Below are 27,914 nucleotides of genomic sequence, written 5' to 3' on the forward strand. Positions count from 1 at the left end.
GAAACTGAGTTTGGCATCTTGCTTTTTCATGTAGCTTATAGGTGGCAGAGCTGAAATTCAGACACTCATCTTCTGACTCAGGGGCAGTGCTTCTTCCACTATGTCATAGTGCCTAATGTTTTGAATATTGGAGATTTTCATTCCTTTTTACTTTGCACTGGTCACATTTGGAAGACGTTGTGTTCCTGTCAGGAACGACATTGGGAGATGTCCTTGGTGGTAGAAGAGTGGGTTCAAGTCCTAATTCTGACTTTTATTACCTGTGGAGACAATAATAGCACCTACCTCATAGGGTTCATGTAAAGATTAAATGAGATAATATCTCACCAAGAAAAATCAGTTTTACAGAATAAAACTAGCAGCAGTGGGAGATGCTTCAGATAGTCAAATATTGGCTTAATAGGTGGAAAAACAAGAATAAAACAGGCCTCATATGAAATTGCCCATTTGAAGAGATAATGTCTTCCCCTTTGTTGTACCTTTTCAAGCAGAGTCTGGATGAACACTTGCCTTTGATATCATAGAATGGTTGTCTGCTTTAAGTAATGGTTAGATAGTTTTTTCCTTTTTGTAGAGAAAAATGTAAGATTTCCTTTATATTTATTGCTTGATTTATTTTTAGAATGGTATGAATGTTAATTGTGACTAATACTTGTAATGTAAAAAAGTAAGTAAATGTATGCATGTTGTGGAATGTGTTTGTAGATAATATGCCTCTTATCTAGATTGATGTTATTTTTCTTTTTAGGAAAGTGAATGCAAAGCTTACAATCCTAGACCTTTCTGCAAAACTTATACTATGGATAAACAACCACTGAATACTGGTGAACAAAAAGACATGACAGAATTCTTCACTGATTTGATAACAAAAATTGAAGAAATGTCTCCAGAACTGGTAGGTATCTGAATAATTGTAAGGTTCTTTGAAATGTATAGATTTGTTCAAATTTGTATTATATGCAGTTTTTTTGCATTTATTTTCTAGAAAAATACAGTGAAAAGTTTGTTTGGCGGTGTCATTACAAACAATGTTGTCTCTTTGGTAAGTATTTTGTCATTTTTCCAGTGTTAATAATAATTAGGTTCTACGAACAAATTACTGACTTTTTTTTTTTTAACTATTATTACTTGGTCAGGATTGTGAACATGTCAGTCAGACTGCTGAAGAATTCTATACTGTGAGATGCCAGGTGGCTGATATGAAGAACATTTATGTGAGTGATGCCAGACACAGTTTTAAGAAATTATTAAGCTCTGTCACTGTATAGATACAATCTTTAACATTTCAGACAGGTTATATTGTAAAACTTTGTTTATGTAAGTTAGTTGTTTATTACTTAAAATTCCCTTTCCCGTAAAAATGTACTTAGTGTTTAGATCCCCAGATCAGTGTACAGTATTGATTCAGGAGTATACTAGAAGTGCCACAGAACAAAATTATTCAATGTTAAGAGTATTTCTATTGGAAAATATATTCACAGTTCTCAGTTCAGATTTCAGAAACATTTTTGTCCCCATCGTTGCATAGAGAATGGTGACTTGAAGGCTACCTGCTTGCCAGGCAGTAAGAGTGATGTTTCTTTTTAGATCCAAGCTACTGGTGAGGAGAAGTAGGTTGGATTTCTAGAGGAGGTGTAGGGACTGGGCCTCCTTCCTGCAGGGTATCTGTCTTGAGATCTTTGTCTATCCTAGGCTAGGTCACTTGGCATTCCTCCTGGTTTTTCTTTCATGGATCCAAGGAATTGCTTCTTCCATTTCTACTCCCACCACCTTCACCCTCCTTAATAAATTGTTTTCTTACCTTTTTTTTTCTTGGTCACATTTCAATTTATTTATTGATTTTAATTTTCAGCATTTACTTCCACTAAGATTTTGAGTTCTAAATTTTCCTCACATCTCTCCCCCCCTCACCCCACGATAGCATGCATTCTGTTTCTTACTTTTAGCAAGCAGGGGTTATACATGACTTCTGGATAGTCCTTTCCCACATTTTTCCCCTTCTTTAATTCAGACTGTTTCTTTGTTCACTTAGAACATATAAAGAGTTTCTTTACTAAAGAGTAAAATATACGTTTTAGAGAAGAAAGAAAACTCAGGCCATTTTGTATATTTTATCACAGCACATCACAAGAGTGCTGGAAACTTGAGGATAAAGAATAATTTTACATCTCCTGGAGCTGGAAGGAGAGGTTGTCAGTATCTTGTTCCAGGAGATTTGGACAAGACCTGTTTTGGAGCTGGGTATATTGGGCAAAAAGAATAGCTTCAGAAATGAAATTTCTCACCTTCTTTATTAGCCTACTACCTTGGAACATCACTCTTTCCTAACCCCTTTACCAAGAAGGATGGTGTAGAAAATCCGAAGTATCCAATACGAGAGAAGATTCAGAAGAGAAGTTGCTGGGGACCTGTGGTCCACTGGGCTAAAAGCTTTGTTTTTTATGCATATTCAGTTGTACTTAAATAACTGTTTTAGATCTTGAAAGAGATGTAATTTTAGAATTACCCCTTTACCTTTTACTGATGCAGCTGTTTTATTGGTATTTGTGGTAGGAATTCACTTTAACTACATAGTTAATTTTTTTTACCCTGCCAAAATGTAAGTACTTGTCCCCATAAAGGTTCAATAATTTGTAAAACATTCAGTGCAAAGGAATGAAAAAGTAAAAAGAAAATTCTCATTTAAAATGCCAAGCGTCTACCAGTTTTTCCCTTTGGAAGCTGCCTTTTCTAAAACAGTGAAAAATTAACCAATATTTGTTTTTTTGTGAATAAAAATACCAAGTCATTTATATTATTTATTTACACAGGAATCGCTTGATGAAGTAACTATTAAAGATACATTAGAAGGTGACAACATGTATACTTGTTCTCATTGTGGAAAGAAAGTAAGAGCTGAAAAAAGGTACATTTATGAAAAAAATCCCTTTAAAAATTTTTTTAAATGTTTACAGTATTATAAGATCTCATGATTGGAAAGGATCTTAGAAGCTAACTTGTTCATCTCATTCATAGAAAACGATCTTCTGAATTCCCAGCAAATACTCATCCAACTTTTACTTGATGAATGATATATAATGTACTACCTCTTGAGGCATTCCATTTCATTTCAGATAATGCTGGTTTAAAAAAACTTCCCCTTAAATTAAGCATAAATTTCTCTTAATTTGCATTTATTAAGTGCCTAACTATGTGACAAGATGCTGTCCTTGAGAGACTGCATATAAAGACTCAAATGAAACAGTTTCTACTCTCAAGCTCACATTGTAATGGGAGGTGAGAAATACATATGTAAGTAAATGCAGAATAATTATAAAGAGAATAAATACAAGGTAGTTTGGTAGGTAGGGCAGTAGCAGTAAAAAGCATTGGTAAGCTTCCATGTAAAAGATGATGTTTGAGTTATATATTGAAAAAAGGGATTCTGTTAGGTAGAAGTGAGGACATAGAAAGGTTTGGGGCACATTGTGTATTTTTTAAAAAGTGATGAGAAGTGGGGTTCCACATGTGAAGAGTAGAGAAGAGGCTAGTTTGACTGTGTCACAGAGTATAGGAGGGAGAATTAATATATACTGAGGCTATAAAGATAAGTTGGGACCAGGTTGTGAAGGGATTGAAAAGCTAATCGGAAGGGTTTACATTGTAATTTAGAGTCAATAAGGAGCCATGTTGGTTTTCTAAGAGAGTGGCACAATCAGTTCTGTGTCTAACTATATAATCAGTTTGGCAGAGTGGAACAGAGTAGAGTGAGGAGAAAAGATTTGAGGGTAAGAGTTGTAATACACCCTAGATGACTAATTCACATCTTAACTAAAGTGGTAGCAATTAGACTAGAGAAAAAGGAGTTCTAAATATGAAACATTTTGGAGATAGAAACAGCAAATTTTGCCAAGTGATTGAATATGACTCTTAACTTCTACCCATTACTTGGAACAGGTACAAGCCTATTTCTTCTTCCTTCTGATAATCCTTCTGATATTTAAAGACACCTCTCATATTTCCCCCTATAAATAATCTCAACTCTAGGCTAAGTATTTCTGTGACGGATTCTCTTATGACATGTACTTAAAGCCTTTTATTATCCTGGTTGTTCAGTAGACACTCTTCAATTCATTAATTTCTTTCTAAAATGTGTCACTCAGAAAATGAGAATCCAGATGTCTGAGCAGGACAGATTTGAAGATTGTATTGTTTTATCCTAGTCTGACCTTGTGCTCCTGTTAATGCTGTCTTATATCCTATTAGCTTTCTTGGCTGCTGTTATCTCATAGTTGAGCTGGCCATCCACTAAAAACCCTAGAACATTTTTAGATGAACTGCTAGCTTCAGTTTCTCATCTTTTTTATGAATTTTTTTTATCCAACTCAGGTGTGAAATTGTGAAATTTACCATTTTGAACAGAAATCTGTAGGAAGTCATTAACAACATAGAAAAGAAAGTAAAATGAATTATAAAGATACCTGCCAAAAGACTCATAGATGTTATCTGTGAAATTATGGGGAAAAGTCAGTTGACTTTGAAGTTTTACTCATCAATTCATTTTTAAGGAACATCTTATGTAAACTGGTGTATCTTTTTCTGTTAATTCCACTTTCACTTTTTGTTTTCAGTATCATTCCTTTATTTCTTTCCAAAAGAAATTATTTGTTGTCTCTTTCTATATTTTTTCTTAGTAACAAGTTCATATTTAACCGTTGGATACAGTGGTAGTATTTGAGCTCTTTAAAGCTTATTCTATTTTTAAATACCTTTTTTATTAAGTATGTTTTCATTGTCATCATTCTTACCCTTTAGCCCTTTGCTAAAATACTTAATTCCTGGTGATTTAAATAAAACTACCTCACTTCCTTTTTGTTTTCTTGTTAATATACAACATCTGTGGTGTCCCTTTAAAACAGAATTGCTTTGCTGTAAAATAAAACCTGCTTAAACATATATAATTACTTATTTTGGATTTTCTTTAATGTGTGATCCATATTATCTTTTGTTCTGAGATTCATTCACTTTGTCCTACATTATGGTTGCTCTAAAGAATTTCCTTCATACTGAAGTTAACTGTGCTACAGTTTGATGTAAATGTTTTCCAGTCTAATTTTATCTTTTTTTTTTTTTTTTAAATACTTTCTTCTCCCACTAAAGTTCAGCAGTTATTTACTGAGTAGCTGTTAGTTGATTGGTACTGTCTTTGGCATTACGAGGATCAAAATAAGTACAAGACATGCTTCAAGCTCTTAATGAATTTATAATCTTAACTGGACAAATAAGAAACATATCTAAAGCATTTTATTAACAGTGTACAAAAGAGTGACCAAGTGAGCGGTGTGGACAGTAAGTCCTGAGATTGTTCAGAGACAAGAGAGAGTAATACAGGCTTAATTGTTCCAGTGGAACTCTAGCTAAACTGTAAAGGAAGGGTGGAATGTAGCTGAGAAGAGAAGAATCATTCCAGGCAAAAGCTGCAGCTTGAAAAAGAGGAGAAAACCCCCGTATTTGAGAGTTAGGTAATCAGCTTATGAGGACAGCTTTTGATTGCAATGAGGAGAGATGGGAAATAAGATGCAGGGTAGGCCAAATTATGAAAAGACTACAGATAGCCCCATTAGAGATGTAATTTGGAGTCAGTACAATGCAGCAAAAGAAGAGTAAAGAATTATCTCATATTCTGTCACTAAATATCAGTATAGTACAAGTTAAGATCATAAAGTCATAGATTAGAGGTTGAAAGGACCCTTGAGGTTATCTTGTCCAAGCTGCTAGTTTTACCACTTAACAAGGAACTATTAAAAAGTCTACCATGTTCCAGGCACCGTTATTGGTTCTAGAAGGAGTTAAGACCCAAATAAGTTATCTGGTCTTCAGTTTCTTTCATCTGTAATGTGAAAAGGTTTGATTAGATGGTCTCTACCTTCATTCCAGCATCAGAGTTGTGTGAGAGGAATTTTAACTCCTGCTCATGATAATTGAAGCCAAAAGGATAAAGTAAGTTTCAGAGAAAGAAATTGGAAAATGACAGGAACTGAGGACTAAGAGCCAATCCCTGGAAAAATTCTCTGATTTGGAAACGGGAAGGAGGGTGTGGAAGAAAAATTGTAGATAAAAGAGAAGACAGGATTTACACAAGTAATGTAGTGCTACAAAATCTGACCAGAGAAAGGTTGTCAGTGTCAGAAACCCCACAGAGGGCAAAGAGGAAAGACAAACAGAGGTGGGTAGCCTATCATAGTAAAAAGAGTAAGGGTGCCTGGGTTCAAATCCTTTTTCTGCTTCTTAGTATCTCTGTGAACTTGTGAAAGGCCTCGATTTCAAGATATGTAAAATAAGGCGGTTGTGTTAGATTTTTCTAATTCTGAGTTCTCATTAGTCTCGTGGATTTGGCACCCAATCAGTAAGTATTCAGGAAGAACAGAGAAAATAGTTAATGGGATCTTCGTATATAGTTTTGTAGAATGGAGGAGTATGAAACTACATTATATTGAGTTAAGGAAGGAGTAATGAGGCATCAAGTATTGATCTCTTCTTTGGTAATGAAAGGAAAAATATCATTGGGACCTCAGGATAGGGAAACATGTTTAAAGATGAAGACTAAGAATCTAGTGGAATATGAGACTTTGAATATACTGAATAAAGAAGAGAATAAATGTGAAATCAAGGTCCTTAAGTAGACATAATTAATTTGATCCGATTTAAACTTTCACCAAATACTAAACATATCATGATAATTAGTCTTTTTCATTAATTAGTAAAGAATTGCCTCTCCTAACATGGTGTGAAAGGATGAAGGGAAAGTTATAGAGATACTTAGGTGGAAGTCATGAGGGTTGGTTACTGAAGGTACTAAAGTCAGGCAGCCTTCAGCTTCTCAACAAAGCATGAAATTCAAATGTCTACTTTGGGGACAAAGGTAAAATTTGAAAGAAAAAGGAAAAAGATGGTTTGTTATAGCTCCTTTTTAAAGGATGGTACTATAGAATCAAATGATCAATGAAAAATATTTATTTTCTTCAAGAGGTTCATTCAAGTTGATAATGCAAGGGTGTAGCAGGCAGGATCTACACATTTCTGAATCCTTCTCTTGCAACACAAATTCTGCAGTTTTGTTGTAGGAGTAGAAAAATATTCTATGCAGTTGATGTAGGGTTGTGGATTGGCAGAAGGTCAGAAAGAAAAAGTAATTTGTACAAAAGGACTAATTGACTGAGAATGGATGAGCAGTTGTCAGTGTTGGAGAGGGCAAATCAGTAGAGAGTGGGAAAAACTACATTTTAAAATGCATGGTTGGAAGTTTAGGACATCACCAAGCTATCTAATTTTGAGTGGAAATGAGCGGTGTGGTATTAAGGAAGACAACGACATAGATGTTGAAGTCACCAAGAATTATGTAACTAGGGAAAATATGAACCAGATGCTGAATTATGCAGGAAGACTTGTTTTATTACTATGTAAACTTTACTTGCATTCAGTTGAAAGTAGAATATAATTTAAAAAGGAATTCAAATCCAAAATGAAAGTTCTGGAAAATGTTTTTAAGAATATTTTTTAACATATACTTTCATTCATTTTGTAATCTTGTTTTTAGGGCATGTTTTAAGAAATTACCTCGCATCTTGAGTTTCAATACAATGAGATACACTTTTAATATGGTTACCATGATGAAGGAGAAAGTAAATACACACTTTTCGTTCCCTTTACGTTTGGATATGACACCTTATACAGAAGATTTTCTCATGGGCAAGTGTGACAGAAAAGAAGGTAATCGAGATTTATATTGTTTTCCCTTAATAATTACGTGCTAATTGTAGACTAGACAATTCCAAAATGATAGTTCCTTTTCAAGAAGAAAAAGGTTATTTGTGTCTTTAAAGAGACTAAGTTGGGTATGAATTGAACGTTCTTGTCTATAAATCAATAAATATGCTTTTATTTAGTGCCTACAATTAATCACACAGAGTGATTAGGAAGACAGTGAGGTATCAAGAATAATAACTTGGTTATAAGCCTACAAGACCAGAGAAAAGACCATTTGAGAAAGATTAGGAAGTTTGGAGAAAGGTTTGAAGGTTGAGGTGTGGAAATTACCTGTTCAGTTTTGGTCTTGTGTTTAAAATGTCTCCTTGACATCAGTTTGAAATATCCAACACACAATTGTTGATGTGGAACTGAAGATCAGTGAAAAGACTAGAACTGGATCTAATAGTTCTAGAAGTCATCTACCTAGAGATGTTAACTAAATCTGTGGGTGCTGATACCAAGAGAGACAATAGGAGAAGAGAAGAGGGCCTGTGACAGAACCTTCAGGAATAGTCAGAGTTATTGGCTGTGATACTAGTGATGAGCCAGCAAAAGACAGAGGAGGAGAACCAGGAGAAAGTTAGGGTCCTGAAAACCAAAAGAGGAAAGTATGGTTAACAATGTTGAGTGCAGCAGATAGGTCAAGAAAGATAGAGAAAACACATTACATTTAATTAAGTGATCATTGGTTACTTTGGATTAAATAGTTTTGTTTGAGCATGGTACAGTTGGATGATATTGCAAAAGCAATTGAGTAAAAGGACGGGAAGTAGAAGAAGTAACTGTAGACAGTTTTCAGTGAGTTTGGCTGAGAAAGAAGAGAGCTTTAAAAGGAAAGTTTAAAGAGTTGATAGTGGTCTAGTGAAGGGTTTTATGAATTGGCAAGATTTGAACATGCTTGAAGGCCGTAGGCAGGAAAACCATTACATAGTCAGGGAAGGGACAGGGAATGATTGAGGATGCAATCTTCTAGAGAAGATGGATGGGGGGTATGGCCTTGTTGAGGAAAAAAGCCATCCACTACTTTTTATTAGAGCCTGATGGAAAGTTGATGGGGAGATAATTTCAAGGGTTTTTGACATGCAAGGAATGATGGAAAACTGACTCGAGTTTCTCAACAAAGTAAGAGACAGAAGCCCTCAGCTAAGGAGTTGAGAGAGTTGTGTGACGCACCAAGATGGAAGCAAATTGGAAGAGTTTTATGGAGAATGGGTTGAGGAATCATTTAGGGAGGAATTAAAGGACTGTTTTTGCTGTGGTAAGGGCCCAGTTAAAGTTAGATAACAGGATTTTATAATATACTTAATGAGCAAGGCTGTGAGACTTTTGGAGAGTGACAGATAGTGAAATTAATCCAATGCTGAGATTTCACAAGAGTGAACAACAATAACAAAATCAGAAAATTCAGGAGCAGAAGACAGTGTAGAGATGAAATGACTAACTTTTGGATTGAGATTAGAAAGGAAGAGAGAGTGAAGTCACAACAGGGGTAATTGTTCGAGAGACTATTGAGGACTAGAGAATCTCAGTAAGGATGGAGAAAATAGGTGTTTTGGAGTAGTGAGACAAAAGGGAGAAGTGAAATGATAAATGATTGTGGTCAAATAGAGAAATAATCAAAGTTAGTAAAGTGGAATGCTTCCTGATACGTGAGTCATGGTGGGATCTATTGTGTGACTGACGTGTAGTGAATGAGATTGAGGAATTTAAGGAGTTCAAGGAAGTATCTGTCAGTTTTAAAGTTCTCTAAGTTCAAGAGTTAAGTAGATGAAGGTGGTGTATCAGATGCTCAATTCCTTAAGAAAGGAGGTGTTGGTTTGCCACAGCTACCTTAATTTCATTTGGGTAGAAAATTTTGATTGAGTGGACTTCAGAGAAGAAAAGGCTGCCTAGTGATGGTAAAAGGAGAATCTGAAAGTGACAGTGGCAAGCAAGGAATATTCTGATTCCTCTTAGAGAATCAAATAATTATATAGGCTTAAGTCTGGATTTGGCCCCAGGCTTACTGCAGCTGCTCTTGCATCTCCTCCAGGGTATTCCAGGTGCCTAATTGAGAGGGATAGGAAGGTCAATTGGGCAGAGACTTAGTTTGATCCTAATAGTGCAATTAGTAGTGCCTTGTTGCGAATGCTTGATCATGCACTTTATAATAGCTTTAATGAGGCCAACTACATAGATGGGAAACAGACTCCTATGTCAAACCCAGCATGCATTTATTAAGTACTGAATATGTACAAGACACTGTCCTAGGTTCTGGGGAATTGAAAGGCAAAAAGAGAAACAGTCCCTGACCTCAGGGAGCTTGCATGTTATTATGGGGAAAACAGCCTGTAAAAAGATACCTGATAATTTGCAGAGGATGATCCGAGCCCTATAACTAGTGGATCAGGAAGAGTTCCCTGTGAAAAGTAGTGAGGGAGTTGAGAGAGCTTTATTCTAAATTCCTGCAGAAGCATGACACAGTGGAAAGAGTGCTGATCCCAAAGTCCCAGGACCTGACTTCATAATATCCTTTCACCTCTCTTGGCCTCAATTTCTTCATATGTAAAAAGAAAGTAAGCAAGCTCTAAGGCTACTCTTAGCCCCTGAACTGTGGCTACTACCAACATTTTCTGAATACCAGGTGCTAGCCTTCCTTGCACCATCACATCCAGATCCCTCAAATTGAACTATGAGACCATTCAAAAACAAATAAGAACAACAATTTAGGATTACTCATTGTCTGCTTCTGATCTGTTTCTTTTTGTTGTCATAGATTTTTTTTTAACAGTATGCACATGCTTTTCATAAAGCTCTGATTTCTTTGTACTTTTTCGCATCTTTGTTTTCAGTTATTTCTAATATTGTGTTAATCCATGTATATATGATCTTTGATGAGCACCTAAGCTTTGAACATTTTCATTTTATCTCATTTTTCAGTATTATAAATAAGAAAACTATAAATATTTTTGTATGGATAGTTGGATATATTCCCAAAAGGTAGATTTACTAAGTCAATAGGGATGATAGATTTTGTGAGGTTTTTTTCATAGTTTGGGTTGCTTTCAAAAAAAAAAATTCTACCAGTTAGCAAGAAGATTAACAATATATTAGTGTCTCTCCCTCCCCATGGTCCCAGGAGTTTTGGGTTTAGTATTTTATTCATTTTTAACCAAATAGGTGTGAGGAGATTTCTCAAAGTATTTTTTAGTGAGATTGACCACTTTTCCATATTACTGTTTATAATTATATATTGTGTAAATTATCAGTTCTTTTCTTTTCCTTTGTGTCATTACTCATAATAAACTTTTGTATCATTTCTTTATAGATAGTGTATATAATGGTTTTCTCTGATATATTTTCATTGTAAACTTTTCTCCCACAATTTGTACCTTTTTAAGTTTTTTTCTTTTATAAACACTCATATATACATATATAGTAATTTTTTAGTCATGTCCGACTCTTTGTGATTCCATTTGGCATTTTCTTGACAAAGTTACTGGAGTGGTGTGCCATTTCCATCTCCAGCTGATTTGACAGATAAAGAAACTGAAGCAAACGGGGTTAAATGACTTGCCCAGGGTCACACTGCTAGTAAGAATGTCAGGTCCTCCTGCCTCCAGAGCCAGCATCCTATCTTTTGTACCACCTAACTGCTCCCATATGCGTGTGCGAGGCATGTACAGAGTTAACCTTTTGATCCAGCTAGAATTTATTTTGCATTTATTATGTGACTTCAACGTATTTTTGCCACTTTGGTGTCCAATTTTGTCAGTCTGTTGAAGTTATTTCCCCACTGTTTGAAATACTCAAGTTTTCCGTTAGCTTGTAAGTCTATTGTTTGAAGGAATAACATTTTCTTTTTTCATTTGAACATATTTCCACAAAGTACCTAATGTACAATTTGGGCTGTGGTTTAGTAAATGCTTTTGATTGACTCAAGCAGTGTTAATGCTACTAGTAAAGCATTCCATTTTCCTTTTAAGGCTAAAGGGACAACATCTACTTGTTACTGCTTTTCTGAAGTCTATCAGGGCACTTGTTACCATGTTCACATTAATATTCTCCAAGACGCAGAGAAGTGTGCCCATTTTATATTACCTAAAAAATGAGTGCTAACCAGGTTTTTTTTTTTAATTAACATTTGTATGTACTTTTTGAATTTACTGTGTACCAGTCACATGATACTAAATTCATTTTAATGACAACATATAAGCATATGCATCTTGCTGTTACATAAAAATAATATTGATGAAGTTACAGGTATTTAGTAATTTACAAGAAAGTTGAATGTGTCTATTTGAATAAAATACTTCTAACTGATATTTTATAGAATACCAAAGATATTATTTTAGAAATTGTTATCAGTGATATACATGATTAAAATACACTAAAACTTAAAGGAACTTACCTTTTTTATTATATAAATAACTTCAGGTTTTAAGGAAGAAGTTGATCTTGGAAAAGAAACAGAGAGCTATGAGTATGATTTGATTGGAGTGACAGTTCATACAGGAACAGCTGATGGTGGTCACTATTACAGCTTTATTAGGGATATAGTGAATCCCCATGCTTATAAGAACAACAAGTGGTGAGTTAAGAGCATTGGATATTTCAGTTATATTTGTGTTGCTAAATTATGTATTCTATAACCCTTTCAATTATTTCCTGTGGTAGTTTTTCCTTTCTTTTTATCCCTAGTATTTAACATGACACCTCACACATTGTAAGGACTTAAATACTTATTGACTGACTTAAATTGGATTATATGTTTTCTTCAAGTTTTCCATGTAGTAACTCCATTATAAAAGAGGAGAGGAAGTAGAGACTAATAAGCAGTATAGAACTTTGGAAAATTTGACACTCTGAATCTGTAATTTAATCAGTGTGAGTATTCCTTCCACCCATGCTTCCATGCCTTAATTTACAGATTTATGAACTGCCATGGCTAGTCTGTTGTAAGGCCTGTACTTTTAAACTGTTCCTATTGGTAGAGGACATGCTTGCACACCAGTTTTGAGAACCTTGTCTTCGTGTTCAGTGAGTCATTGGACTTCAATGGAGTTGAACAGATGACTACTGAAATATGTAGTTGGCATTGCTATTTATTCTGTTTTTTACCCCTTTAGTTACCATGTTTAGTTTACGTGTCTGATTCAATATGATTTTGCAAATATCTATTAAGTGCCTAACAATGTATGGATGTCCTAAGTTACAGAGCTGGAAAGGTAAAGTAAGTTGAAACATCCTTAAGAAATTTATGATTTGGTCATTTATGTCTCTTTAGACTATCTGAAAATACTCATATTGGTGATTTTATTTTATAATAAAATTTTTTTAAGTATCTAGGAGACATCTTCTCTTGAGATTTGATATGTGAGTAATAGCCCTCCCCCCTTTTTTAATGATGATCCATCTTATTACTAATTTCCATGTAGTTGATAGATCTATCAAGTTTTCAGTTCTCATGAAGAATAAGAAAGAGATATATCTGTAAAAACAGGGAAGTTTGGTTGGAGATCATCTTCTAAAAAGCTATTTTTTCTGTATTAGATATGTTGTTCCTTAACATTGTTCATACAAATGTAATAGGATGTTTTAAATGTAGAAAACTCAACCCATTTTTGAATGTGGTAATTGATAATTAGAAAATACTATTTGCTTGCTTTTAGGTATCTCTTTAATGATGCTGAAGTAAAACCTTTTGATTCTGCTCAACTTGCTTCTGAATGTTTTGGTGGGGAAATGACAGTAAGTTTCTTTTGTAAGTTATTAGTGCTTTATATGTCATTGCATAACTATAAGCATTTTGGTATTAATATATGCTACAAGAGGAGGCCCACTTTCTTGTTTGTCCTTCATTCTTGAGGACCAGAGACATCACAATAGTGATAATCACTTGCGTTTGAGTTGGATTTGAGTGAGGCAGAGCTGCACAAAGTCATAAGCCTTGCTATTTTCTCCAGAATGCTCTGAGTCCAGTGGCAAGACAAAGGTCAAGATGACTGGCAATGGCCCAGGATACGGTGGTTCACCTTGGCCTTTCTAAGTTAAGGTCTTTCCCAGGTCTCAGTTTGGTCGAGGCCATATCTGTTCAGTGACTAAGAGCGAGGTGAGAATTGAAACAAAAGATGGCCTGATTTTCCATCACCACCATATCAGTCTGGGAGAAGAAGACGACCTTCAGTTTCTTGCCTGAACAGGAAGCAGTTGCTATTTACTCTCATTCAAGTCATCGAAATCTAAAGCAGTGAGCCACAGAGGCTGGGACTAGGGCTATTATTGGCCAGTCAGTGACAGCCAGAATGATTTAGATTTAAAGACATAGTCCAGTAATTCCATTTAAAACATAAAGGGCTTTTTTTAAAGCCTATTTTACAGGAGCTATATTTCAAGAAATCAAAATGAAAACTACCCAGAGCAAAAAATAAATTGTCTCAGTTTTTTGGGGAAATAAAAGGAGAATAGCATTGTGGTGGTGTCGGTGATGACAATAACAGTGACTATTTTGCCTTTCATTTTAACTGCTGCAGTCAACTCTCATCCATTCATTCCACTCACATTTATTGAAAGCCTATTGTGTATACACCACTGTGGGGCTATCAAAAAAAGGATAACACATTGTCAGTCCCTTAGTATGCTTATAGTCTAATTTAGAAGACATTTACCCATGAAAATATTTAAATGACAGTACAGGAATTATAACAAAATAGTATATCTTAAGGATCAAACAGATAGTATAGACAGATTCTATGAGGTGAGATGACATAATTATAAACAAATTATCTTTTCTAATAAAAAAAGTACTTAATTAAGATTGAAATAATTAAGTTAAAGACTTGCAGTTATGTTTTGATGCATACAGTATCTTAGGATGTTGATTATACTATACTAATATTAATGTTCTGATAACCTTTCAAACTGTCTTATGTTTTATTTTAAATCTTCACTCCATTTATCCAAGCGTTAAGTAGTCATTGTTTGTTACACAGAATATGTGAGTGTGAAAGAGGCCATGTTTTATATACCCTAAATTCTTATTTCCAAGTTCAATTATTTGCTCTTGTTTATCTGACTTTGCTAATTTGAGGTCATCAGAGCAATTTTAGGTACTCTCTTACTATCCCCTTATTTATCTCAGGTTTCAGCTTCCTCTTTTTCATTTGTGCTCTGTCTTTTCTAGTCTATAGAATGTGATCTTGGGCAAAAAAAATAATAGAAGTAAAATAAGAATTGAGTAGTTCTACCTTTCTCTCGTCTCTTACCTCCGCGGTGGTCGTCTCTTCTTGGATTCTCTTTTCTGCACATATTCTTAAAACTTCTTCATGAATGTTAGCTTTCTCTGAACTTGAATATTACTTAAACAACTCCTTTTTCTTTTCAGTGGAATTATTTTTCTTTGTGTCTTCAGAATTTATTTCTTAACTGTTTCTCATACTTCCATATAGAATTTATTAATCCATGAGAAACTACTAATTCTTTATTGTAAATCTGCTCATTTAAAATCTAAAGTAGATTTCAAACTATTCCTGACTTCCCCTTGCTTATTTGTCATTAGCTATAAAATTGTCGATGGGTCCTCCTTAATGCACTTACATAAATCCCTGAAGTATTTCACATGTATTTAACTTCTCAGTGGTCAGAGTTAAAATAAGTAAAATCTGGTAATTGCTTACATTTATTCACATTAATCAGGATCTAACTGTATAGTTCAGAATAGTGTATTTTTTTTGTCTCATTTGCCTTTTAAAGTATGGAACTATCATCAGTCAATCAAACAAGCAATTATTAAGTGCTGTGTAGCTAACCACAACATTTTTAGCTATTTTGCTTTTGTCATAAAGTAAGAGAAATCTTATCTACCATACTTGAGATGTTTCCCAAACTAATTTCTTCCTTCTGCCTGAGTGACCTGCAGTACTAAAAAAGTAGAGCAAGTGAAATATTTGTGACTGCCCCTGCCCCAAGTGACTTGCACATGGGCAACTAATTAGTGACAGATTCAGGAATGGGACCCCCATATCTTCTGCAAAATAGGATTTGAGGGAAAAAGTAGAGATGCTAGAAAATAATGCTACTTCTCAGCCTTTAGATATATTTGTCTATCAACCAATAAAGATCTAATAAAATAGAGAAATGGGAGGCTGGGGGAATTACCTTAGGTATGGTTTTAGTACCTGGTCACCTTTTAGCCTGAGTCTCTTTCTTCAGTTATTGCACTCTCCTTGTGTAATCTCACCATTGTTATCATTTGCTTCTTTGTCACCCTACTTATACAACCTCCTTAGCACTGTAGCTTCCATGTCATTATCTCCTATGAATATTCTGTTTATGCCATACAAGGAATAAAATTTTTAGAATTCTCAGCTCAATACTAGATAGAAAGCCCTCATATAAATTGTTTTATCCCTTAACCAGCAGCTCTCAGTTCTTCTACAAGTCTTCTATAAGCTTCCCAGCTCCAGATACTGCTAAACTATCTTAAATCCTTCTTCATCCCGTCCTGAAGTTTTCACATCTACAATTTTCTGTTCATGATGATCTTTATAAGCTTTTTCTATTTCCTTAGTATGTGTTTTTTTCTTCCTTATTATTTACTATTTCATTTGTAATTCTCTCTGGCAGCTTATTGCCTCTTCTCTTTTGACCACTACTGTTCCCTGCTGTTAGGTCTGATGTTAAATTATGCCTTCAATATTTTCTTACTTTATTATATAAAAATTTTGGAAAACTATATGACTTTGGTGGTCCTGGTTCTTTCTACTAGTATCCAAAAAATTCATCATAACTTGTAGCTTAGGAAATCCAAATGAAAAGCATCGTCATCCCTCTCTACTCCCCACCTTTAAAAAAAATTTTCATGTGTCTCTCACAGTCATGAAAATAAACCCAAGTCTGAAGTGCACAAATTCTAAATAAGCTATTTCACTTAGACTTTGAAAATTAGAGATAAATAAAATGTCATCTTTACCTCTTTCCCCTCCATTTACTTTTTGCTTTATTTTTACAGTTGTCTTGTCATTTATTTGTTACTTATAGATAGGAATTCACTATGGCAAAATGTGTAAAGACGGAAGAAAGAGTTGTCATTGGTACATACTGACAGATTTTGTTGGCTAATTAGAATATTGATAAGTATAACAATTAAGAAATTATTTGGTATACAATTAAGTCATTTTATGGTGTTATTTTAGCTTTCAAAATAGCTAGCTATTTTCCTAAATATAGTTATTATTTTTCACCCCCATATCTCAAGAAGGAAAAATAATTTAATTTTTCTCAAACAGACCAAGACCTATGATTCCGTTACAGATAAATTTATGGATTTCTCCTTTGAAAAGGTAGTTATTTCTTATACATTCAGTAATTTGACATTTTTTAAAATTTCATGTCTTTTTTGTATCTACTTTTATATATATTACATGTTAAAAATTTCTTTCTTGTAAAGACACACAGTGCATACATGCTGTTTTATAAGCGGATGGAGCTGGAGGAAGAAAATGGCAAAGACCTCAAATTTGATGTTTCTTCAGAATTGCTGGAGGTATAAGTTGTTTTTATTTTAGTACCTATATGAGATCATGGTTATATAGTTTTGAAAAACATATTGTTTATGGTACAGGATTTGTTTTCCAAGCAATGTCAATAACCTCTTGCCTGACCTACAAAATATTTGTGGTTTAACTGGTTAACCATTTTATGACAGGGGAAAAGAGATAGGGGGTTAAGAAAAAGGAATGGCCAATACAATCAGCCATCAGACATTTATTAAGCATCTCCTGTATATCAAACACTATACTACATTCTGAAGATATAAAGACAAAAATTAAGAGGTTTTTGACTGAAGCTTAGATTCTCATAGGGAAACAACATGTAAACATAAATATATGGACACAGACAGGATCAACAGATTCATAGCTTTTTAAATTCTGTGGGTGGTGGTGCATGACCATTTTTAGTTTGTGGAGGAATTTTTCTGGTTAGTGCCAATAACCAGCAAAATAGTAACATTCGAGCTAGTTATATAACTCCTAAGTCTAGCTTCAGATGAGACAATTTGTGAAGTACTTTTATAGTGCCTGGCACATAGTGCTTATTCCTTTCCCCTTCCCTTTGCTCTCTTCTGCATGAAGCCTTTCACAACACTAAGGCCTAATGCCTTCGCTCAATTGACTATCTCTAATTTATTCTTCTTTATATCTTGTTTGTATATAGTCACTGCACAAAAACATGGAAATGGGAATTAGAATGTCATGTAAGAAACAGCAAGGAGGCCATCTTCATTTGATTGTAGAATACATGTGAAGGAATGCAGTTATAAAGTTGGAAAAGTTGCTTGGAGCAAGGTTGCGAAGTTTTTTAAATATTTAAAGGAAGAATTTGTTTTTGATTCTTGATGTTAAATGGTGAGAACCATTTTAGTTTTGAGCTGATGAGTGACATGGTCAGACTTTTCGGCAGCTAAATAGAGGTTGGATTGGAGAAGGAAGACACTTGAATCAAAGGGACCAATTAGGAGGCTATTGCAATAGTCCAGGCAAGTGATGATGAGCGGTGGAACTAGGGTGGTAGCCGTGAGAGAGAAGGGGAAAGATATAAGAGATGAAGAGATGGAAATACTTCATAATCGATTGAAGTAAGAGAGGAAGATAAAGAAGACGGAAGAATTGAGCTGGATTCTGAGGTTCTAGACCTTTGTAACTAGGCATATGGCTTTGCCTTTGAAATAAGAAAGTTTGGATAAGAGGTAGGTTTGGTAATATAAGATTTAAAGTTCTCTTTTTGACATTAAGTCTAAAATACATATGGGATATTCATTTAGTAAAATCCTGTATATAGTTAAGGATATGGGACTGGGCCTCAGGAGAGAAGTTAGGACTGGATTTATAAACCTTAGTATCAACTCTATATAGATGATAGATGAACTTCTTGATAGCGATGAAGTCTTGGAAAGGGATCCAGGTCAGAGGTTTGGAGTACACCCATATTTAGGGGCATGAAATGGATGATTTATTAATGAAGACCTAGAAGGAACAATCAGATAAAAAGAGGATGGTGAGAGTGCAGTGTTAGAAAACCCGGAGAAGAGTATCTAGTAGGAGGATAGAGTGGTTCAGTGTCAAAAACTGCAGAGAGATCAAGAAGGGTGATGATAAAGAAGAAGCTATTGGATATGGTGATTAGACTATTGATAACTTGGGAGAAAGCAGTTTCAGTTGAGGTATGAGGTCAGAAGGCAACTACATGCTGTAGTGGACAGAGTGCTGGGCCTAGAGTGAGGAAGCTTAATCTTTCTGAGTTCAAATCTGGCCTCAGATACTTACTAACTGTATGATCCTGGGCAAGTCCCTTAATCCTGTTTGCCCAAGTCTTCTCATTTAGTCAAATGAGTTAGAGAAGGAGATGGCAACCCACTCCCCTATTTTTGCCAAGAAAACCCCAAATGTGGTCATGAAGAATCAGGTGTGACTCAAATAATTGAACAATACAAGGAGAGCAGCTGGATGGCATAGGGTTAAAAAAAAATGAGTAGAAGTGGACATAAGACTATACACAACTTTTTCTTAGACTTTAGCTGTACAAAGGAGTAGATAGAGCATAAAGATGTAGTAGGATAAAATGAGTTTTTTAAGCATGAAGTAGACTATTGTATTTATAAACTGCAGAGAATTGGCCGTTGGATGCAATGAGGTTGCAAATTAGAGAAAAAAGAGATGATTATATTGCAAGCTCTTACTGGAGAGAAAAGAGACTGAAAAAGACCGGTCAGATAGGTGTGACAGGAACCAGGGATGGGAAATGTGAAGAAAACAAAGAGGAGAGCATGTACAGAACATGGTGATTGATAGTGTCAAAGGTGGCAAAAGATGAGAACTAGGAAGAGGCCATTCGATTTGACATTTAAGATTTGATCATTGGTAAGTGGAGAAGGCAGTTGTACTGAGTGATGAAGTCAGAAGCCAGAGGGCAAAGGGTAAAGAAACATGTGAGAGTAGAGGAGGTGGAGGCAGAAAGTACACACAACTTTCTCAAAGTTAACTTTGAATGGGAGGAGAGATATAATAGCTACCACGAATGTCCAGAAAAAGCACACTTTCTCTTTTTGTTTTTTGTGTTTTTGTTTTGTTTTGTTGTTGGTTTTTTTTTTAAGAATGAGAAAAGCCATGGACATGTTTGTTGTAAACCAGTAAGTAAGGAGAGATTGAGGAATAGAAATATAGTGGTGATGATGCTTGGGGCAATTTCTTTCATCGTGCAAAATTAGATACAGGCCTTTCTCTGTTAGTACTTGTAATATAAATGAAAAGTTTGCTATTGAAAGAATGTGGTAGCTTTATATTCAATTCTGTGACTATCCTTTTTAAAGCAGGAAGAAAAATCTAGCATTTTGTATAATGTACTAATAAATTGTAATACTTAAAGAATATTTAAAAGCAATTTTAATTTTCCTCATTTGTATATTTTGAGACTATAAGATTAGATTCAGCAGAGTGAAAAAGGAACTACAGTTCATTAAATGGCAAAATTGCTTGATTAAAAAACTTTCTAGGGGCAGCTAGGTGGCTCACTCAACGGAGCACCGTCCCTGGATTTAGGAGGACCTGAGTTCAAATATCACTTCAGACACTTGACACTTACTAGCTGTGTGACCTTGGGCAAGTCACTTAAGCCTAATTGCCTTGCCTTCCTCCTCCCTCCCCAAAAAAAAGTTTTCTAAAACTTTTGTTGTGTAAGGCCTTATGGTACTTATTATACACAAAAACACTTAAAAACTCAAAATCCACAGTAAATTTACTCTGTCAGCAATTGAGATGATGAAGATAATCCTCTTTTCCTTTTAGCGAATAGTTTAATTTACCAGATTGTGCAACTTATTCATACCAAATAACTTTATCAAAAAAGGCTTTTTGAGCTTTTCTTGAGACATACTAAATCTTCTGTTACTCTAATGATTTTAAGTGTATTTAAATAATATGCAATATGGAGGAACATTATCATACTTTAGAGAGATTTAGTCATTTATTTGATATTGGATAAAACCTAAAAAATTCAACTATGATTTTAAATAGTTGGGTGGGTATTTTTAGGACTTATTGTTTAACCTTATAAGGTGGTAAAGTATAATGCAATAAATTGCTTTCTTGTATCTGATGTTAGCATTTTTTCTTCAGTGGATTTGGCATGATAACATGCAATTTCTTCAAGACAAGAACATTTTTGAGCACACATATTTTGGGTAAGTTTTTTTCAAAGGTTAGTATTAGATTATTCCATAAACACGTCTTTAAATCTTATTTGGTAAGGAAGTTGAATTGTTGCTTTATAATTCTAGGTTTATGTGGCAGTTATGTAGTAGTATTCCAAGTACATTGCCTGATCCAAAAGCTGTGTCCTTAATGACGGCAAAGGTAACATTTAAGCCTTGAACAATTTCAAGACCAGTTGTCTTAATATAATTATTCAGTTAACTCCTGGCTTATTTATATCTTTTCTTTCAGCTAAGTACTTCTTTTGTCCTGGAGACATTTATTCACTCAAAGGAAAAGGTATGTATTTTCTTTCATGAATTTGTGTCATTCATTAGTATCATTACTTTTGGAGAATATGAAGTTGCATAGTAATGTATATGACTTGGCTAACGTCCTTTTATCTGTTATTTAGCCTACAATGCTTCAGTGGATTGAACTGCTAACCAAGCAGTTCAATAACAGCCAGGCAGCTTGTGAGGTGAGTTGAAGAATTTAGTTCCCTTCCGCCCCAAAAAAAACTCAAAACAGATTAGAATTCAGATTGCTGCTTTGTTTTTGTTGAAGCCTAGAGAAGTATTCCACAATAGTGATGTATTATAAATTAGCAGCCTCTATCTTTTCAACTGATTTTTAAAATTACCTAGAATCATTGGTCTTCAAAGTACAATTCAAAATCAGCTTTTGATTTTCCATATTAAAAGGCACAGTAAGCTTCAAAAAAGAATCATCTAAATATTTCTCTAAACTTTAGAATAATGCAGTTTTTTTGATCCATCAGCATACTTTTTGAATTAAAATTTGATGCATTTTTGACACATACATTTTATTTGTAAAGCTCTTAGCAGAAATATATTTTGACCCACTCTTTATTCTGTATAACATTTTCTCAGCAACTGAATCTCAGATTTTGAAGTGACTTCAAAGACCAAGGATCCCCACAACTATATCTTCAAGAAGGCTCTGTTCTGTCTTCACTTAAATTAGACTTCAAATTAGGGAAACCCCCCTACTTCTGTAGGTAGTCCAATAACTTTTTCGTTCCTACAATTGTTAGGAAATTTTTCCTTGGATTAAGTTGAAATCTGCCTATCTTCAAATTTCAAAAATTGATTCTAGTTCTGCCCTTTGGGCTCAGCAGAACAAAGTCTTTTCCCTCTGCTGCATGACAGCCTTTCAGAATCTTGGAGACTGCTTTTATTTTCTCATAAATCTTCTTTTCCCAGGTAAAGATCCCCAGTTTCTTCAGCCACATCACCTAAGTTATAACCTCAAAGACCTCTACTGTTTTATTTCTGCTCACATCATCCTAAGCATTAACTGTCCTTTCCAGATTTGTATTGCATAAAAATTTGATCTTCTAAATCTAAATCATTGAAAAGTCATTGATCTTCTTTCATCTAAATCATTGGAAAAAAAATATTAAACAGAATATACCAGGTCTAAGGAGGAATCCGTGGTGAAATCCACTAGAGACTGTCTTCCAAATGTGATTTCAGACATTTCCAAAACAACCTTACCTAAAAGTAGCAAATATTTAATAAGTCGTTGTTCTCAGGCTTCAGTTTTACTAGAGAATAAAATATATACACAAATGAGTAAATTCGTTATTATCCCTTGTACCTGGAATTTCTCCTTTATTTCCTTCAAGATGCAGCTCAAGCACTACCTTCTACACAAAGTCTTTCCTGATCACCCTCAATGCTATGGAATTCCTTCCTTAAAGACCTTTTATTTACAGTGCTTGGAAAGTCATAGGCATTTAAAAAATGTTTGTTGATTGAGAGAACATTAATAACTAGACATTTGTAGAAATACTTCTTAGATAAGCAGACACCTCAGTTCTTCTGCTTAAGAGATATTGCAGTATATAAGTTGCATTATATAAAAACAAGCATTTATTAAGTACTCACAATATTCCAGACACTGTACTATGCCCTGGGATGTAAATACAAGTAGAAAGAAAGTCAGTCCCTGCTTTTAAGGAGTGTACACTCTAATGGAGAAAGACAGAACATAATAGGAAGTTGAAGGTAGGGAAGAAAGAATCAAGAACACCTAGTACAAGGTAATAATAGATGAAATAGAGAGCATTGACTTTAAAAAGAATGAGACATGACTGGCCTAGTTACCCTCTTTATTTTTTAAAATCTTTATAGTTTTCAACATTCACTTTTATAAGATTTTGAGTTCCAATTTTTTCCCCTGTCTCTGCCCTCCCCCTCCCCAAGACAGCATGCAGTCTGGTATAGGCTGCGCATGTACAATCGTATTAAACATTTTTCCACATTAGTCATGTTGTGAAAGAAGAATCAAAACAAAAGCAAAAACCATGAAAAAGAAAAAAGAGGAAATCATATCCTTCAATCTTTATTCACACCCTATATTTCTTTCTCTTCATGTGGATAGCATTTTCCATCATGAGTCTTTTGGAATTGTCTTAGATCATTGCATTGCTGAGAATAACCAAGTCTATCAAAGTTAGTCATTACACAATGTTACTGTTACTATGTACAATATTCTTCTGGTTCATCTCACTTCACTCAGCATCAGTACATGCAAGTCACTCAGTGATTAATGCTAGTTAAGAAATGAGCCAAGGAATGGCCCATTTTGTATAATCAAAAATCAATCTGGGAGGGGTTTCTGGCCAAAACAGAAACAAGTCACTATTTATAGTTGCCCTGAGCCATCATGGCCCAGTCAATGTAGTCAAGTTTAAGGCATGACCTTTAAGAAAACAATCTAGCCAGTAAATTCCAAGATATCTTACTAGTTTTCAACCATCAAAATTTATATTCTTTGGGTACATCACCCGCAGGTAAGAGCATGGTTACCCCATGTGGACAGAGGGATAGAGGAAGGAAGGAAGCTTACTTGCTCAACTGGTACTTGTCAGTTCCCCAGTGGGGGGACTTGGACTACTCACAGGTTGTTTGTCCCTTCTTCTTGAAGAGGACCATGAGATCAGCAAGATGATACCATGACTTTCAAGTGAATTGAATTTAAGGTGGAGGGAAGGGCTGTGCAGAGTCACCAGCCTCACTTTTTCCTCCAGAGCCATCTGGGTCTGGTGGCAAGATATAGATCAGAATGACTGGAGATGGCCCTCTGTCATCTTTAAATGATGGTCCTGGAAGGAGCTCTTCAGTCATAGGGAGAGGCTACAAGGATGGAGCATTCTTCCAGTGTGTGAATTGCAGGGCTGTTACTTATGATAATCACTCTAAGTCAGCCATTAAGTGGAGCTTGGGCAGGCACCTGTTGTTGTCTAGCCCATGGACTTCAGAGTGCACTGGTTTTAAGGTTTTGGGAGAAGGAAAGAAGAAAGGAGAAGGGAGGAAGGGAGGAAGGAATTCAATCTAGCCAGTAAACCCCAAAGGAGGGGGAGACAGAAGGGAGAGTTTGTGTTATCCTGATTGTGTTTCCACACTAAAATTGTTACTTTCTGGCTGCTTGCAATATTTTCTTCTTGATCTGAGAGTTCTGGAATTTGGGTACAATATTCCTTTTGGGATCTCATTCAGGAGATGATTGGTGGATTCTTTCATTATCTGTTTTACCCTCCAGTTCTTTTCCTTGATAATTTCATGAAATATGATGTTTAGGCTCTTTTTTTGATCATGACTTCCAGGTAGTCTAGTAATTTTTAAAATTGTCTCCCCTAAATCTATTTTCTAGCTCACTTGTTTTCCAGTGAGATATTTCACATTGTATTTTTTCATTCTTTTGGTTTTGTTTTATAATTTCTTGATTTTTTCACAAGAACTCTTTTTCCATCTGGCCAGTTCTGCTTTTTAAGGCATTCTTCTCATTGACTTTTTGGATCTCTTTTGCCATTTGGGTTAGTCTATTTTTTAAGGTATTATTTTCTTCAGCATTTTTTGGGTCCCCTTTAGCAAGCAGTTGACTCGATTTTCATGATTTTCTTTCATCACTCTGATTTCTCTTCCCAATTTTTCCTCTACTTTTCTTATTTGATTTTCAAAATCCTTTTTGAGCTCTTCCATGGCCTGAGACCAATTCATATTTTTCTTGGAGTCATTGGATGTAGGAACTTTGGCTTTGTTGTCTTCTTATGTTTGTATATTTTGGTCTTCCTTGTCACCAAAGTAAGATTCTATAAGTCTGATTCTTTTCCCAGTTTTTTCACATTTCCCCCATTTGACTTTTAAGCTCTTTGTCAAGATAATTCTCTGCTTCCAGTGGTGGTGGTGGGAGTGTACTCTCAACAGCTCAGTTCCCCCCACAATCTGTGAGCCTAAAGTTCCAGAAACAGCAGCTGCAAGCTGCCCCTGCTGCTGTGGCTGTGGCAGGTTCCTCCACCACTCTTGGGGCTGGGTCTGGGGCTGGGGCCAGATCGCAATGGTCTCACACACAGGTCTGACAGTTTTTTTCCACTGACCTTCCAATTTGTCCTCAGGGTTTTGGAGTTGTGAAGTCTGGAAACCTCCACAGGTGCCAGAGATTCAGTTCTCATAAGGCTTGCTCAGGTCCCATCTGTGCCAGTGTGGCCCACATTGGACTGCGTTCTGCTCCTACCCCATAGCAGTAGACACTTCCCATCGAATTTCCAGGCTGTCTTGGGCTGGAGCTTTGCTCTACTCCATCATTCTGTGGGTTCTGCAGCTCCAGAATTTGACCAGAGTCATTGTTTGCAGGTATTTGACTGGCTTTGGGGGGAGAGCTCTAGCAAGTCCATGTTTTTACTTCTGCCATCTTGGCTCCACTCCCCTGTTTTCAATTTTCAACAATCACTTCCATAAGTTTAAAATTTTCTGCGCCTTCTTTACCCCTCCCTCCCCAGGACAGCATCAATCTTACATGGGCTCTACACATATGTTCTTATTAATCACATTTTCACTTCAGTCATGTTACATAGAATTAAAACGAATGGGAGAAAGCATGAGTTTAGAAAGCTAAACAAAACCAATAGTCTGCTTCCTTGCATTCTGACTCCATAGTGCTTTCTCTGGCTGTGGATGGCATTTTGCATCATGAGTCCTTTGGAAATGTTTTAGGTCCTTGCCTTGTAGTGGAGGACTAAGTCTATCAAAAACACTCCTCTCACACTGTGGCTGTTACTGTATATGATATTCCCCTGGTTCTGCTCACTTCACTCAGCATGAGTTCATATAAGTCTTTCCAGGCCTCTCTGAAGTCTTCCTTTTCATCATTTCTTATAGCACAATAATATTTCATTGCATTCATATACCACAGCTTATTCAGCCATTCCCCACTTAATGGGCATTCCATCAGTTTCCAATTCTTGGCCACCACAAAAAGAGCTGCTGTGAATATTTTTGTACAAGTGGGACCCTTTCCCCTTTTTATGATCTCTTGGGGATGCAGTCCTAGAAGTGGTATTGCTGAGTCAAAAAGTATGGATATTTTTGTAGCCCTTTGGGCATAGTTCCAGATTGTTCTCCAGAATGGTTGGATCAGCTCACAGCTCTACCAGCAACAAATTAGTGTTCCAACTCTCCCACATCTTCTCCAACATTTATCATCTTCCTGTTTTGTCATGTTAGCCAATCTGATAGATGTGATGTGGTACCTCAGTGGTTTTGATTTACATCTCTAATCAGCAGTGATTAGAGCATTTGTTCATATGACTATAGATAGCTTTAATTTCTTCCTCTGAAAACTGCCTCTTCATATCGTTTGACCATTTATCAATTGGTGAAGGAAATCAGATTCTCCCTTTTTTGTGATCATCCATTCCAAATCATGGTCTTCTTTCTTTTGATAAGTTACAGTAACATAAAGAGAAAAAAAATTTGTTGTCTTTCATATTCCTCATTTGCCTTTCTTCTTTCTGAACTTTAGCCATCCTGAAAATGTTGTGTTAAGGCTATTTCTTGTAACTTTTATCTTGTCTTATCCATGCCCTTAAATCCTATTTTCTATATGTCCTTTAAAAATCTAAGTTGGTTTGTGTTGTCCTTGTATATCTGTATAAGTCTCTTTCTTCATCTTTCCTTTTTCTTTACCCTCATAATATTTTTGTTTGTGAAACAGATGACCTGGAGTAGAATCAGATACTGATAGCTGTCTTCCAGTATTTGGAGGACCATTGGTTGGAAGAAGGACAGAGTGATTAGATTTGTTTTGCATGTTTCAGAGGGGCAGAATTCAGAAAGGTGGTTAGAAAATTCAGAGGCTTAAATCTAAGCCTGTTTAGAACAAAAACTGTACAACATAGCTAGCTATCCAAAGGTTGAACAGTCTGCCTCAGTAAGTGTGGTGCATTTCCCTTCTCTGGGAGTATTAGCAAAGGCTGAATGACCACTTCTCAGGTATATTGTAGTGTTAATGCTTTTTCAGTTTCAAGTTGTACTAGAAGACTTCCAGGGTCCCTTCCAACTCTGAAATTACATGATTCATAGCTTCCAGGGTCATGAAATGTTTCTTAAAGTCTTTGTTTCCTCTTTCTAGGTGATCTGTAGTATTCCACAAATCACTTTTGTTTGTTCCTCTACTCATCTTTTTGCAGTACCACATGCTTTCCTCCTCTGATTCTTCTGTTTTCTTATATTAATATATCTTTATAATATATGATATTATACCAACGTCTGGTCCCATTTATCTAGTCTGTATTATACTCCACCAGAGCCATCTTCCATATCTACTTGCATTACAATCTCTTATACACTTTGCTGGTTATCTATATTTTGCTCTTTTCTGTATCACCAATGAACTTTTAAAATCAGGGCTAGTCTCCTGACAAGTCATTGAAAGCCTACTCTATTTTCATTTTAAGTAACATTTTTATATTCCTAGTGACTTTCAGTCAGAGAACTGATTTCCTGTATTTTATATAACCTCAGAAAGACCATCCACATTGGTAGGAGAACTCCTTTCAGCCTTTATAAAGGGAAAGGCATATTTTCTTTGGGG

The 27,914-nt window shown here is 35.4% G+C and overlaps 1 protein-coding gene across 7 annotated transcripts in view; it reads left to right on the forward strand.

The window, feature by feature from the left end:
* USP34 (ubiquitin specific peptidase 34) overlaps positions 1-27,914 on the forward strand; it is a 312,662-nt gene that overhangs the window by 221,562 nt on the left and 63,186 nt on the right. For all 7 annotated transcript variants that reach the window (XM_072635468.1, XM_072635471.1, XM_072635470.1 and 4 more), the window contains 13 exons: positions 749-895; positions 986-1,042; positions 1,137-1,214; positions 2,811-2,905; positions 7,577-7,749; positions 12,205-12,358; positions 13,440-13,518; positions 17,055-17,108; positions 17,216-17,311; positions 20,940-21,004; positions 21,101-21,176; positions 21,267-21,314; positions 21,430-21,495. In XM_072635468.1, the coding sequence (XP_072491569.1) occupies positions 749-895; positions 986-1,042; positions 1,137-1,214; positions 2,811-2,905; positions 7,577-7,749; positions 12,205-12,358; positions 13,440-13,518; positions 17,055-17,108; positions 17,216-17,311; positions 20,940-21,004; positions 21,101-21,176; positions 21,267-21,314; positions 21,430-21,495 (1,188 nt within the window). The remainder of the gene's footprint in view (positions 1-748; positions 896-985; positions 1,043-1,136; positions 1,215-2,810; positions 2,906-7,576; positions 7,750-12,204; positions 12,359-13,439; positions 13,519-17,054; positions 17,109-17,215; positions 17,312-20,939; positions 21,005-21,100; positions 21,177-21,266; positions 21,315-21,429; positions 21,496-27,914) is intronic.

Source organism: Notamacropus eugenii, chromosome 1 (assembly GCF_028372415.1).
Source record: "Notamacropus eugenii isolate mMacEug1 chromosome 1, mMacEug1.pri_v2, whole genome shotgun sequence".
Classification (NCBI taxonomy): Eukaryota; Metazoa; Chordata; class Mammalia; order Diprotodontia; family Macropodidae; genus Notamacropus; species Notamacropus eugenii.